The 15,704-nt window shown below is 40.6% G+C and overlaps 2 protein-coding genes across 5 annotated transcripts in view; one reads left to right on the forward strand and one right to left on the reverse strand.

Moving 5' to 3' along the window:
* homer1b (homer scaffold protein 1b) overlaps window positions 1–10,295 on the reverse strand; it is a 25,720-nt gene extending 15,425 nt beyond the window's left edge. Inside the window, exons 1-3 of one of the 3 annotated variants that reach the window (XM_079351534.1) lie at window positions 10,211–10,295; window positions 8,196–8,602; window positions 3,043–3,199 (exon numbers count right to left, since the gene is read on the reverse strand). In XM_079351534.1, the coding sequence (XP_079207660.1) occupies window positions 3,043–3,199; window positions 8,196–8,215 (177 nt within the window). In that variant the 5' untranslated portion in view covers window positions 8,216–8,602; window positions 10,211–10,295. Of the gene's footprint in view, window positions 1–3,042; window positions 3,629–8,195; window positions 8,603–8,891; window positions 8,986–10,210 lie in introns of those variants that run through there. The other 2 variants (XM_079351535.1, XM_079351533.1) reach the window with 2 other exon arrangements.
* tent2 (terminal nucleotidyltransferase 2) lies at window positions 10,026–15,500 on the forward strand. 2 transcript variants are annotated; one of them, XM_079351194.1, is made up of 15 exons: window positions 10,026–10,124; window positions 10,423–10,588; window positions 10,697–10,801; window positions 11,181–11,460; window positions 11,559–11,673; window positions 11,752–11,840; window positions 11,942–11,999; window positions 12,266–12,332; window positions 12,430–12,506; window positions 12,664–12,792; window positions 12,872–12,915; window positions 13,060–13,196; window positions 13,937–14,028; window positions 14,148–14,227; window positions 14,318–15,500. In XM_079351194.1, exons 2-15 carry the CDS (start codon window positions 10,467–10,469, stop codon window positions 14,402–14,404), a joined length of 1,482 nt encoding a protein of 493 aa, XP_079207320.1. In that variant the 5' UTR covers window positions 10,026–10,124; window positions 10,423–10,466; the 3' UTR covers window positions 14,405–15,500. The 2 variants fall into 2 exon arrangements, with proteins under 2 accessions (XP_079207320.1, XP_079207321.1); XM_079351195.1 differs by lacking the exon at window positions 10,026–10,124 and adding an exon at window positions 10,231–10,311.
* The last annotated feature ends 204 nt before the right edge of the window (window positions 15,501–15,704 follow it).

Raw genomic sequence — 15,704 nt, forward strand, 5'->3', positions numbered from 1 at the left:
TGTATCACACGAGGAGAAGGCTTTTTACAATGAAAAATAGATTCATCAATATTTTATTGGATTTTCAGTACATGTTCAATTAAATTGATCCTAGCTTAAGATCTATAATTTATTAAAAAACACATTTTTTCCCACGTTAAATTTGGGAAACAAAAGTAGCTCTATATACCTATATATAGTGATGCAGACTTACACATACAACAACACAACAAATGTATGGAACTAAAAGACTTCAGTCACAGACTGTTGTGTTGAGAGACACTGAGAAATACAAATTAAGAAGATAATACTTGTACTTGGACACATGAGGCAGTCTGGTGGAATTTTAGTAATTAAACGTGTAAAAAGCATTATGTTAATTCCTTGTTGCTCATGTCAGTCAAGCCTGGTTCAGCTTTGTCTAGAAACCAAGGTCAGCTTATCAGCAAGGATGTCTGGGAGAACATGTAGTTTGCTCCAAGGTCCTAGACGTGGATCTATGTGACGCGACCCTGATAATAATAATATCTTTTTGAATGCAGTGCCTTTGGAAGACTCTGGGAGTTGTTTTTTTAGCCTGAAACTGAACCAGAAGTGTAATGCTGATCCATGTCTCCTCAAGTATTCATCTTATGTATAAACTTCCATCAACTTTCGCCATCTGAGTCTAAGGAGTCTTATTGTGTGAAGTCAAGTCTTAATCATTTCCTCGACAATCTGGCGTCAAGAACATGATATCTAAAAACAAAGACTGGCAAGTTGCAAATCATTTTTATTTATAGTTTGATGATATCAAAAGAAACTGTAATTTGGCTGAAAATGTTTTTAAGCTTGACTACATACTGTTGAACAATGTTTGCAAGTAATAGAAATTAAATATCAATATCAATGATTACGAATCATTGAGTATTTGTATTTGCAAATTGGTGAGAGTTGGGTTGTCGAGCATCTTGCGGGGGTGTCTTGGAGGTTGGAGCCAACTTTCTGAGCTGGGACTCGACACAGATAAAATCAAAATGTGAATTTAGACAGACAAGATATGATTTTAGCACACTCATAACATCTCATTTCAGTCCCTGTGGATATGCCGCCAAGAGTTGTAGGAAGGGGGAAAGGTTGGAAGTAGGTTTCTCCATTTTTATCTCTCATGTGTGGATGGATCTATCACGGGTCTTTTGATCGAGAAAAGATTATATTGGCAGTTAGTAATGTTAATCCACTTTACGGTAATCCAAGATGGGATTATTTGTACATGACAGAGTTTGGGAAAGTGTGGTCTGAGATAACGAGTGTGAGGAGTGAAGAAAGTGGCATAATAATATAACCTGTGATGTGATGTTGTCTTCTTCTTCTTTTCTAAAATTGTGTTATGGTCTCAACTGTCGTTTTTAACCGGCTGTCGTAAACTGTCTTATTTTATTATTGGTGCTTATCATTGTTTATCGTATTATGTATGTCTTTGCTGGCTCTGTCGGTCAAAACACTTTGTCTGTTTTTAAAGGTGCTCTATAAATGAAGTTATCATTATTATTAAAAGCTGTGAATGGTTTTCTGATGAGTTAAAAAAGTTAATTGAACAAAGTGTTGATCATGTGGCAAATTCTCACCATATGGAGAAGGGAGAGATGCTGGGTTTGTCAAAAAAAAGAGTCTGATAAGATCAAACTGTGTCATCAGAATGATTTACCTGCTTTTGCTAAAGCTATGGGCCAAAAACACAGACAAAGCATTTTTATTTCCCTGACACTATAACGCAACAGTATTCCATTCAACTGTCCAAATCTGAACCTCACATCAGAGAGAGAGGATAGGGAAGCAAGGGACAGAGCTAGACGCAAAGAAGATGAGCTAATATTACAAATAGCAGCCGTCCGAGCTAGAGAGACAGATGCAAAAGAAAAAGCTGCACGGAGGGAGTCAGTGTGAACGGAACAGGCTGACATTCACAGACACAGTGAATCAAACACACACTAACTGACAAAGAGGAGGAGCTACACACACAGAAATTTCACCACAGGCAGCAGCAGTGATAGAAATATGATTTTGCTGAAATGGGAAATGAGATGCTAACAATTTAATAAAAAAAACAGTTGAAGCGTTGGTGAATGCTTAAATACTGACAGAGCCTTAAAATTAAAGTCTATTGTCTTCAGAAGCCTGAGACGACCATGAAGTCATTATTGCTAACAATTATCATCCATGTATTATTTTTTGTTTTTTAAAGAGTTTTTTTTACATCAATATAGAATTCCTCCATCTAACTAATGTTGATCTAACTCTTATTCTTACATAATTTATTTTGTATCAATGCTAATGGAGATAACACTAATGTTCGATCAATTTACACTGTTGCGTATAAGTTCAATCGATCTGTCAGCATGTGTGTATGTGTTATATAATAGTTGAATGAAGTAATCAGCTGTCTTTTGAGTCCTGTATGATATGAGACTGTTGCTAAATTGACCATCAGAAATGATTCACACACACTCAGGCCATTCACCTGGCTTCACACTTTCTGTCTCTGCTGCTCTTTTTATTCCTCCTAACACACATTTTCTTAATACTCTGCCATCTGTTTCTCCCATTTAACTGTATGCCTCCCAAATCTCCATAATTGGCAGGGAGTGAGTGTGTAGAAATATCCCACCCAGATGACTAACAAATATATCCTGAGACATAAAGCATGGGCTCTGAAGTGCAGACAGACAGACAGACACAAACACACATACACGCACACACAAACACTGTGGTTGCATGCATACACCCAATAAAACATGAGCTTTCAGTCTTCATAGGCTGTGAGCTCTTTTAAGATGTGTTTGCACATTAAAATCCCATGCAAAGCTTATTAACATCATTAACACTCAGTGTAACATAGTGCCACTAAAACGTACTCGATAAACTGTCAGACAGCTTAATAAAGCTAGTTTGAAGGAAATTGAAGAACATCATATTTAAAATATCTCAGTTGATACAGTACTGTAGCTGAGCTGTAGTTAAATCTGTGTTTTGTGTCCAACAAATCGTTAAAGGGTCCAGTGCCAGTTAGGATCAGCTGCTCACCTTGGTGCCGTCCAGGCTGATGATGCGGTACACGTTGCGTGTGCTGTCGTAGAAGTATGACACTGTGACAGCGTGCTTACTGGTTGGCAACCAGTTCTTCTTGGTGTTGGGGTCAATCTGGAAGACGTGGGCCCGGGTGCTGTAGATGGGCTGCTCCCTAAAGGGGACGAAGAAGAAGTTGTGAACCTCTTTGTGCCGCAACACCAACGTCTCTCCAAAACCAACACCAGCACTAAAACTCCTGTTCCCAACAGGGGAGTCAGATCGCCCTGACAACCGAAGAACCAATTCACCATCGTCCATAGTTACAGCACAGAAAGAGAGGCTATTAACATAAAACTACATGTCTTATCCTTCAAACTTGAGCAGATTTCTTACATACACCTGAATCTTAAACTTTCTCGAAAGCATTATCTCTCTGCTTGCAAAGCAGCACACATGCAGCTAATTGAAAGAAACTGTCTCGCTCTCGGTAAGGCAGCCCATCTCTCCCTGCTCTGATATGGGAATGCCTGAAGCACTAAGCGAGGGTCACACTGGGGAGCACAGGGGGGAGAGGAGAGAGTTTAAGGCTAAATATAGACAGTAGGCCACGGTGAACCAGCAAAGACACACCCCACAGAGCTGCAGTTTCCACACAGACAAAAATAATGCATGTGCATATTATAAACACAGAGGTGATGGAATTTCAAATCTGTGTTTCTGTGTGAGTGTATATATGGATTTGCCCTGTCTGGCTTAAATGTAGATGATTTAAGCCCCATGATTGGCTCGGTTTTAGATGACTTAATTCCTTATTGACCTCTATGTGACACTCAACTCAGGGAGAGGATTCATGTTGGTGATTATCAAACAGTCTTCTTTTTTTGACCTCCATTTACATGTCATTCATGAACCACCTTTACCTCTCTCCATTTATCCCCTACTCCTAAGTTTAAAGCCTTCATATTTTCCAGCATTGTTGGGCTTCTTGGGTAATATCTAGTCAGTACACACACAGACACACACACACACACACACACACACACACACACACTTGGAGCGCAGGGTGCAGAGGGAGATATTCTGGGCTGGCAGTGCTGGCAGAGCAGTAGATAGAGAAGTGCTTACACTGCACAGAGGGGGTGATGGGGGACATCAAAGGCTTGCTGTATAAATGAATATTAAAATTCAGCAGCAGCACCCCTCCTGTGTGTGATTAGCCAAGACTGGAAAAGAAAGAAAAACATGGAGACAGGGAGAGACAGAATGGAGACAGCGAGGGAAGTTAGACAGAAAGAGAAGAAGAATGATGGGGAATGTTGGGAGCATAGGAAGTCAGAGAGTGAATTTGGGGTGATTAATGTTGCTCCACAAAGCTGCTTGTGGAGTACTGTGTGCGAATGATCATAATCATCGACAGCAGTGTAAGTGGCAGAACTGTGAGTCATTTCAGCTCTCTCCCAACATCACATCACTCCCTCGCAGCCTGTCCGTATGATCTGTGCAATAGCCGCTTGGCAACAGGCATCGTTCTTCATTGCATAATTAGATGGAGCTGTTGCAAATTTTCCTGCTTCTCGTTGCTTGATTGTGTTCGTACCAAATGCAGAAACGATCTGGTGCTTTGATTCTTACATGAATACATGCGCCAAAGAGTTTGGTTCCAAAAAGACACCCACCAGTTGTCAAATAATACCTTCTCCTACTGCAGAATTTTTTAAGACAGCAAAAATAAATGATGGAATGATAAGCTATTCTTTGTGCAAATATATATGCACTCTATATTCCATTATTTCATCTACAAATGTTGCTTACTTGTAAATCAAGGAAAGCCACATGCATTCTGCCACTTCAATTGTTAGAACTGTGATTGTGGTATGAGCCATAGCTTGACACAAATACCAATAATGGCAATGCATGGAGTTTGATTCAGAACTGGTTTGCACTCTATAAACCTTTATATTAGTAGAGGTAGCATGGCATCTACATACACATCAATCTACAGTCAGAAAAAGTGTGACAATGTGATCTTCCTTCCACTGGCGCATTAATAAGAGGGTGAATGTGAAGACTGAAGCTTCCCATCCCACTATGACAATGGGGAATTTGTAAAAGAAAAAAAAAACCAAGGGGTTAAACAAGGGATGTGAATGAGTGGTGAAGATGTGAAAGAAGAGAAAGAGGATGAGAAGAAGGAGGTGCTTGTTTAGCATGCAGAGGGAAGTGTGTGACACAAGGGCAGGTGATGGAACGTGAATGTTAAAACACAGAGAGAAGGCAGGCAGAATGAGGGGGGAGAGAGAGAGAGAGAGTCAGGGTGATAAAGTGAGAGAAGAAGGGAGAGATGAAGAGAGCGTGGAGGAGGTGATGAATGTTGGTGAGGAGAGAATGTGTAGAAGATGATGGAGGGAGTGGGAGGCTCTAAATTGTTACACAGTGTGGTATAAACAATTATGTGAACTATAGCTGTGCTGCTAAAATGTGAACTTTTAGGAATGCAATCAGTGTTCTTCTGGAAGAGCTCGGTTTAACGACAAAGAGTCACATTAGTGGGCTGTGGGCCAGAGATACTTTTGGTTGACTTCAGCAGTAATCGGATCGTGACAATGAGGGATCGATAATATGAGAGGATTATTAGGAGGTGCAATATGCAGGAAACAGAATCACCTTCAATAGAATCAGTAAAAATCTAACATGTTTTACTACTGTAAAAATATTGTCATTGGTAATACTACCATCATCGATGCTGCAAATGTCAGTACAGTTCTATGTTTCTGGTTGGTTTTGAGATATTCCTGATATCACAGCAGATGGATCTTCTCTCAGTTCATCAGTCTGTAAGTATTGGACTGATACTGTATAAATTGGTTCTGAATATTTCATTATTCACAGTAAGCTTGGGGACCATGCAAAAAAATGTTATCCTGCATGGCTAGATACCAATGCTTGTTGTATTATGTAAGTCAACTTAGCCTTAAACCTGTGTTTGAAACAACACACTTCACAGAACCAATGTACTGTATGTTTAGGTGCACACACACACACACACACACACACACACACACACACACACACACACACACTTCCAGCTCAAGGAGAAGCAACAGGTTTGGGTTGTCCTGGGCACATCTTGTGCTTGAGGGGTTTGCACAGATGTGAATAATGGAGGCTATTTGTCAAAACTAACACACAGACACACACAGATACAGTACAACTGCACACAGACACTCCGACGTGTCATATACCTTAAAGGGCTATGTTTTAGTTTCTACTTCAATATGTCTCTCTAACTGTTCAGCTGCCTCTCTCACTGCAAACACTAAGAATGAAACAGAAGCATTATTCAACAGTCCATCTCAGGAGATCTCACTTTCCCTCACCAGTTCCACCCCCATCCGCCTCTGTCTGAAACTTGTCCTTCAATCCAGACTTTTTCATTAATTCAACAGAGCAGAGCTAGAAGGCAGGTAGGTCTTATTTAATGTAGAGAGAGGTCATTAATGAGAAAGCTTCATGTGTCTCTTTGTTGCTGGGAGAGGCTTGGATGACCTGAAATGTTCCTGTAAACATGAACTAACTCTCTCTCTCTCTCTCTCTCTCTCTCTCTCTCTCTCTCACGCACACACACACACACACACACACACACACACACACACACACACACACACTCACACCCACACAAACAAGCAAGCAAAGACACAGGCAGAGAAACTGATTGTATTTGCCCAAGGAAGTGAAAATGCACCAGAGAGGCTGCTGATAGGCATCTTCAGCCCCATCCAACACTAATGTTCTCCTCTGTGCTATAACCACTTGCACTGTAAACGGCTTGGTTATCAGCCTCCAGGTCGGAAGTGAGATGTAACTCTATCTGTCTGTGACTGTATGGAAGGCAGCCAGAAAACAGACCAGTAAAAGTATATACCGCCTCATGTCATCTGTACCTGCACATATTCAAACACGTGTGCGCAACAGAGTGCTTGAATCCCAGTTTAAAATGTATTCCATTGTAAATCAATTGAGTCATTGAGTCAGTTGCATAACAGTAAGTTAGTCACCAGTGTGGCAGGGCCCAGTGGAGAGCTGCAGCTGAGTGGGAGACCGCTGAATGATGTGCTGCCCACACTGTAGGAGGGCAGAGTGGGAGGCCTCCAGTGTATTGTAAATAGTTAATGCAGGAGTTTTGGCTGATGCTTCTAAATCTCACCATGCCTACTCCATATTATTAACCTCCTGCTGTGCAATTAATCACAATGAACTGTGGGAGACAGCTGTTAATGGACGACAGGCTTGGTAAGGGAAATGGACCGCTGAGCTCAGGGTTAGGGGACATGCAAATGAGCAGTGCTGCGCACTAGGCGGATCACTGATGGATGCATGTTGTGGTGGATGTGTGAGGCAGCGGCCGCTCTGCTACCATAGAGACAGGAAGCCACTTTCTGTCACTGAAGCATTGTGTGGCGTTGTAGCTGCTAACATTCCCCTGCTCCTGACATTTAATGTTCCAAAACCTGCTCTAGAGCAGGAACAAAATGTACAGTATATCAGACCACATATTTCTGTTTGAGAATGTGACAGAGAAATGCTGTTGTCACATAATTCTTTCTTTTAGAATTACATAACTGTCTATAATGTTGATGGGTTAACGCTGGGAAACAGAGACCCACAAATCAGATCTTTATTCACTCTTTAATTAGTCTGAAGCAATAATAGGGATTTGACATCTTCGCTGTTGCTTTCATTTCGTGAATCACTGCACATAAACCCAAAAATTGATCCTGAAAGTTTGATGATGAGGCAACTTCTGTCCCAGCATTTGTGATTCAGCATATTGGGCCGAAACATTTTTTTTATTCAACCGATAGAGCACGTACAATGGGGGGAAAAGGTTTCATCTGCTTCCTTATATTTATCAGATGTGGTTGTTCGAGTGTGCAGCACATTCAAGCCGCAAGAAGATTCCCACTCAACAACAAATAGTCATACTACTTTATTGGATATAAAAAAAAGTAATATAAGACAGACATATTTTTACGCATACACGCCAGGGTCAACATCTGTGATAGCTTATGCGTGGTGTTGTTTCCATGGCAAGGAAGTTCATCCGCAGCTGATTACATACAGAAAGGAGTGATAAGAGACTCAGCCTGTGGGATAATAACTACACTTACCCCATTGTTGTGGTCGACATGACAGGCGACTCTTGACCACTGACTGGTCCTTTCTTGCTGGTGATAAAAACGTGTCTTTCGGATAGCCTGCTGCTGCGTATGAAGGTCTTCTAAGCTACAGCCTTCACTGTATCGCCTTCGGTGGATCTGTAGGAATTTGATGACAGCTGATCCATTCCCCAACACTGTCACCGTATTAAATCACAGATACATGTCGTTCTTCACATGGCACGTAAAAAAATCAGATCATCTTCTCCTCCCTGGGCTTTGAGGGGCTGATGATGGAGCAGCAGCGGCAGGAGAGCGGTGGATGATCCAGCGCTGGGTCCAATGGAGATCCGAAAGGCGCCCAACTAATGTCGTGTGAACTACAGATCTTGGCTGGAAGGGTGGAGAAGCCGTGTTGCCTGAACTGGGAAAGACAACCCTCATTTAGCCAGAAGATAACGCACAGCATCACACTGTCCACCCGCGTCTATCTCGCCCCCCTCCTCCTCTCTCTCTCATTACCATAGGCTCACAGGCTACACCCCCACTCAAGCCAAGACTACAGCTATTTCACAGCTTCTCGAGTCTCTATGACCAGTTTTTTTTTTTATATCGTGCCGATAAATGTTGCATTTCTAGTATTTAGCCTACACCATGTTTTGTGCCTAAATAACATCATTTAATAGGCTACGGTTTCTATTAGCTCACGTGACAAATCCCTGCTGTCCTTATTGATAGTGGTATGCATGTGGACTCGTGTATGGGTTCAAATTTCCAGCAGCGTCTATGCAAAAGCTGTGTGTAATTTATTGATCTGAGCGATATCCACAGACCCCTTGTACATCCCGCCCCCCAAATCCTCTCCTCATATGGCTGATGCATCCTCTTCCCTCCCACTCAGTTCACTGTCAGTATTGAACTGCTTACGTCATCACACCGTCCTCCGCAGTGACGTCACTGTATGCCCAAAGGACTGATACCATTTAATGCATTGTTATTACAATGTTTTAATGTGTCATTTGTCTTATTAGATTTTTGAATCATAAGCAATATAGTCACTGTATATTTGGTTAACAGTTTAATGTTGACAACACAATTAAATAATAATCATTTCAAATATAGGCTAAATAACTAAACTAAACCTCAGTAAGTATTTTTGGGCTAATTCAGAGCAGTAGGTAGAGAATATATATATATATGCTGCATAATAAATGAATGATGAAGTTATGATGGATTAAGTCCCTCTCAGCACGTGATAACAATAAACAGACAGAACTCAATACGAACGTTTAAAAATAAAACAGATTCAGAGCAGCCCAACAAAGTAGAGTTAATCATCTGTGGATTTAGTGCCCTTGACAAACAGTGACTGCATTCCGTTTTATTATTTTCCATACTTCCTCGCTAATAACTAATGTTATCAAAGCTAGTGGACTATGAGGGCAAATATACACAAAACGAAAAAACTAATTATGTGTTTACAACACTGAAATAAGCAGAGTGGATTTAAAAATTGAGCGTTAATATGAGAGATAGGCCTACAACATATTGTCTAAATAAACAGTAGCCTAATTGTCAAATTTGATCAACATACAATAGAAAATGGAAGATGTGCAGATTATCATGGTTATAGGCTTGTATCTAGACCCCAGTGAAACTAATTAGTAATTCGACACGATCAGTCCAAGTATTTATCTGATATAGCCTACTGTTTTTCTTTAAATGCTGTTTTTTTTAAACTAAGTTCAATTGTCAATGTTTTATTCATTCAAGCACACTGAAGATCGACCTTTTTCATGTCCCTTACTGAGATTGATTTTTCGTTCAGACTACTGAAGTCGCGTCCCCTTTAAATCACGTTACACCACGTCATGGCATCAACGCGGAAGTCATAAAACACCTAGCACCTGAACAAATCCAGTTTTGTTTACATGTGACACGGTAAGTCTTGTGTTATTGGTTCAACGTCCTCAGTACTAAGTAAAACTTTTCGATATACATATACACCAATATCTTAGACAACTTACGTTATTTTGTGATAACGTCCAAAAACCCCAGTCGAATCGGTTTAGTGGGACGGATCTCTAAGGAGCTAACATTAGTTAGCACGCCTTGCTTTCTGTCAGCGGTAAGTTTCTGTTTCCTCGGTAACCAGTCGGACCGTTCCATGTTCTAATCCGGTAGTGAATTCAGTCATAAATGGATATTTATAAACGGCATTGTTGTTTTTGTTTTTCAGTGAATCCTTAGAGTTGATGTGGAAGCTCTGTGAGGATCCACAACATGTACCCCCACAGTGCCTCACCTAGGGGGATGTCAGCCTACAGGGACGGCTTCTATCCGCCACCCCGTGGGCCCCCTGTGCTGTACGATTACAACCACAAGCGTATGCCCGGGGTCAACAGGTGAGCCTGGGAATAAACTTAAAGCAGTGATGTGCTCGACATTATTACCATCTTTATTACTTATTATTGTTTTGATCCGTCATGTAATACACGCCTTTCTGTTTGTAGCTTCCGTGTCCCCGGTTTGAGGTTACCAGCATATGAATGGAACCCTCCACCAACTCGCTTCCCAGCCCATTACCCTCAGACACCAATGATAACCAACAGACTAAAGTTTGTAATTTTACCTTTTATACATGAGTGATATATTGGAAGGCTTTATTAATATGATGTTTAAAAATGTAATAGAACGGTTTTAGTCTCTGTTAATAATATGTGCTATTAGCTCTGTGACCCATTGTCTCAGAAGCCTCTCCCTTTTGTGTTAGGATCAGTGTGTGCCAGACTGGAATGTGTTGTCTGGAGAGAGAACAGCATATCTAACCATTGTACAACATTTGTATTTTTGCTACCCAAAGTACAGCACAATCACAAAAAAAAAAACTTTAACATGATGGGGACTCATTACTGTTTTTGATTTATCAAAATATACTTTGACCTAAAAGAACATTCATCATTGCATTGTGTCTCTGTATTATTATTTTTCTTCCAGAAGGCAGATTGATGAATACAAAGCCCCGGTGGTGAAGCGCCAACGCCTTGACTCCTCTCCACACCCATCAATAGGCTCCCCCCAAAATCAGGCACCACACCTTTGTCATTCTGCCCAATCAGCGCCGGGATCATCAGGATCAGATTTTGATCGCTCTTATCCTAGCTCATTATCCCATACCAGCACACAGCCACGCCCCAGTCCACACCCAGTGCCCCATGCTCAAGTGCCTGCTATCCCAGAATGCTCAAACAGCCTGCAGGATTATGTGAAGGACAAGGTACTGTACGTTTAGCTTTATGCTTCACACATGCATTATAGCTATGAGTACATGTAGGTGTCCGTGGTTAAGTCAGGTGCTTGTTTTTGTTCCCACAGTTGAGTGGGCAGATGTTGGAGTTGTTTGAGGCATGCCAACAACAATCCTCTGATTTGATCCGTAAGGAGAAGTGCCGGACACAGCTGCAGAAAGACATACAGCGTGTCTACGCAGGTGTGCATGAAATAAACAGTCACTCGCAGTTCTGAATTTTTGTCGATGCCCTATCTCACAAAAGTTATTTTCTGGCAGTGGCACGACTTTATTTGACTGGATCCTCTATGAATGGGCTGGGCTGCCGGAGCAGTGATGCTGATATGTGTCTTGTCGTCAAGGGAAATGTAAGTATGTCTGCCTCTGTGCTGTGTGACTGTCATTTAAAATGAGTGAATCCATAGAAACACCCCTCCTCCTGATCACATGCATTATGTCTCTGTTTCAGAAAAGACAGGATCCTATTCATGTGCTCACTGTCCTCCAAAGGTTGTTCAGGTCACTGTGTGAGTAATAATCAAACCGTTCATTTCTCATTGCCCTCTTATCTTGTTACTTATTACTTAGCTTTGGGGCTTATTACTAACACATTTTATTCCTCAGAAACCTAAAGAAAACTGTAATCAATAAATGCTGGATTATTTTAGTGGCATTGTTCATGTTTTCCAAAGATTCCACCAGATGGAGCTATATACCAAGTGTAAAAGGTTTCATCTTTTCGGAAATGAAACCAAAACCTGCATAAACCTAATCCTGTTGTTTTGATTTGTAGCGTATGTAGAGAGGACTCATCTGATCAGGGCCAAAGTGCCGATCCTCAGGTTCAGAGAGAAAGGCAGGTAGGAGCAAAACAGTTAAAATCAGTTAGACGTTAAAAAACAGTTTGTGTTCACATGGCTTTTGATTATGAGTTAATATTTCTTCATCCCCCTTTAGTGATCTGGAGTTTGATCTGAACATCAACAACACAGTGGGCATCAGGAACACATTCCTTCTGAGGAGTTATGCCTATGGTGGGTGAGATAGTTAGTAGTACCTTGATGGTTAATCGAACTATTTCAAATATTTTTAACACATTTGAGTCAGTTTTTAAGGCTGTTTGTTAAACCAGCAACTAGTAGTGCATGTTCTACTTCAAAAGAACTGTGTTTTTTGTTTGTTATCTCTCAGCTGATGTCAGAATAAGACCCATGATCCTTGTCACCAAGAAATGGGCCCAGCACAGTCAAATCAATGATGCCAGCAAGGGAACTTTGAGCAGCTACGCACTTGTGCTGATGGTGTTGCACTACCTCCAGAGTAAGTACCTTAACGCCCACATACACACATCCAATTTCTGTTTGTTATCTCATCCTTTTGTGTGGTGTTTTAATTACAGCTTTAAAGGAACCTGTCCTTCCATCTCTGCAGAGGGACTACCCAGTAAGTGTTTCCATTGTTTTTGTTATGAAGTCTTGATTCATATTTCAGCTATGAAGTTAATCAGGAAAAGTTGCTTTTATGTGTTTGTAAAAACTTTCCTTCGTGTGTCAAAAATGTCCATATGTCCTATGGCTTGACTTTCAGGAGTACTTTAATCCCTACATGGACATCAACATGGTTCCAGAGGGACCCAAACATGTACCCCCATACCGTTCCACAAACCAGTCCTCTCTGGGAGAGCTGTTTCTGGGCTTTCTCAAATACTATGCCACAAGCTTCAGGTATTTCCGACGGACTTCACGTTACTCAGTCTAATGTCACACTTCCTGTGTATTTCTTCTCTTGTCTCTTGCATCTCTTAAGTTCCCAGCTCTCCTCTCCTCTCTCCCCCACTACCCTTTACCTTTTTTTTCTGGTTTCATGTGTCTGGGTAAAGAGCAGGAGCAGGTGGGACCTCTGGCCCTTACACAGCACTAGCATGACATACTATGATCCCTGTGTTTGCTCTTTCTGTGTTACCGTGGCACAAACATGTGTGCACAGATTACTTTCATGGGTCCTATAAATACAGGGTTTCTGCACCATTTACAAATTCCTAGCCATTAGTTTGATACAACTCAAAGTGTTTGCGTTAACTTGTAAAGATTAAGCATTTCCTTCAGTGTAACAAAGTTCAAACATGCAAGACTTCAAAATAGAATAAAGAGATGATGATGATGTCTGTGTGTTTACTCACAAGTCTCTGATGTATTTAAAGGTCCAATACGATCGAGTTAGAAAAACTGTTGTTTATTCCAGCATTATCCCTTTAAGCTTGTCTCACACAAATATTATGTGACATGGATTATATATATACATTGAAATATCCCCATTGTTGGCAGGGATTGACTAATAAATACACTGAATATCAGTGTATTTATTAGTCACTGGTATCACTCTTGAGAATTGGTCTCTGTGTATATATTAACAGTCTAATATGAACTAAAGTGATTCCAGTGCATTGTTTTGTTTTTTCCTTCAGTTGGGATAAGCAGGTGATCTCTGTTCGGGAGGCCAAAACTTTGCCCAAGAACAATTCTCGTGAGTGGAGAAACAAATTCATTTGCGTGGAAGGTAATCATTTCATTGTGCATGCACCTATCACCAACCCTAATGAGTAACTGAAGCATCATTATACAAACTGTGACCAGTAATGCTACAAATCCAGCAAGTGACATTCTCTTGTGTTTCAGAGCCTTTCGAAAGAAACAATGTCGCCCGGGCAGTTCATGAGAAGATGAAGTTTGAAGCCATTAAAGCCCAGTTTGCTGAGGTACGAACCAGTCCTGACAAATCCTCACTGCCGTGGGTCAGGCATTAGTTATTCATAATCCTGCTTCTTATCTCTTTTGTGACTGAACAGTCATGGCGGATACTACGGCAGAGGAAGGACCTGAACTTCATCCTCCCAGTCAGAGACATCATTAATGAGGAGTCATCCAGGACATGAGGGCTTCTTCTAATGAGACGAGCTGACGGGGGGGTCTCCTGCATTACAGGACCTTTTAGGATGTGTGGAGAGAAAAGCCCTGTTGCCTCTTGTATCTCAAAGCCAGAACACATCTGGTATTCTGAACTCTCTCTCTCTCTGCCTCGGTATCTTTCACAAACTGTTGGTCATGTGGCAGTACATACTGAAATACTGCACTCACTTTGAAATGATTTGCAGACTTTGCCAAATTATTCTTTTTGATGATAAAAAAAATACAATGTTTGTGCAGTGACACCAGAGGAAGGTGATGCTCCTACATGGCCTTCTGTTCAAACCCACAAAGCCTTCACAGGAAGAATTTAAGTTTACGGACATGAATGAAATGTCAAAATAATTTTGGAACATATTTGAAATGAGCTTTATCAGAAGAAACAGCGTTTAGGTTCGACTTATCTCAGCACAGTTTATCTCATCTCATCACAGTTTAAGCTGTAACCTCATTGTTAGAGGTCAACTATACAGAGTCAGTTTTTTAGAAGAGTCCAACAGTTTGGATCTGCCATGTATAAGCTTACAGTATGATGTCTTCAGCCTGTCGAGACCAACTTGTAAAATCAAAACTTTTTATTGTTTGTTACAGTTTTTGAGTTTAGCAGTTCATTGTTCAAACAACGCACGTATGTTCTCTTTACAGCTTCTTTTCAAAGTTTCCATGTTTCTAAGCTCTTCAGAATACAGCCTTTGTTATTAAGTGATGTTTAAGTTGTACTATGGTGGTCAAACCAGGACTAGACTGGATATTTCCAAAACACTGCTCCTGATGTGATGCATTCACTTCATTAATCTGGCCACTTTCTTATAATGCCTCATTTTCTTTTCACCCCAAAATAACAACATGACATTAACTCATGGTTAGTTCACCATTATGTAAGATATTGGTTCAAGCTGAAGTGGGACTTCATCGATGTTTGGGTTTGGTATTTTCTCTCTGGTCTATTTGTATATTTTGTAAACTACTGATTTTTAAATGTTTATTTAAAAAACATTAAACCTCTGAAGCTGTATGATTGATTGGAGATTATATTTTGCAAATACAGTAGAAGTGCCAAAGTTACATTAGATTGTGTGTTCTTATTTCAGCTAAAATATTTTCTTCATAATTTCTCAAATTGGTATAAAATTCTTATTTTGTGGGATGTAAACTCATTCACAAATATATTCTACCACTTCACAGTTAAAGGTTTAACTTGACCCGCATAGATCTGGTCTAACCCACCCCTTCTTACTTTTTATAGTATAGTGTATATATATAGTAATT

Source organism: Symphodus melops (assembly GCF_947650265.1).
Source record: "Symphodus melops genome assembly, chromosome: 1".
Classification (NCBI taxonomy): domain Eukaryota; kingdom Metazoa; phylum Chordata; class Actinopteri; order Labriformes; family Labridae; genus Symphodus; species Symphodus melops.

What these genes read in the sequence shown, in the direction of transcription:
- tent2 (XM_079351194.1), top strand. Translation starts at nt 10,467, where the DNA reads ATGTACCCCCACAGTGCCTCACCTAGGGGGATGTCAGCCTACAGGGAC. An exon ending in GTCTTGTCGTCAAGGGAAAT is followed by an intron (nt 11,841 to 11,941) that starts GTAAGTATGTCT and finishes TCTCTGTTTCAG; the next exon opens with AAAAGACAGGATCCTATTCA. An exon ending in TTAAAGCCCAGTTTGCTGAG is followed by an intron (nt 14,228 to 14,317) that starts GTACGAACCAGT and finishes GTGACTGAACAG; the next exon opens with TCATGGCGGATACTACGGCA.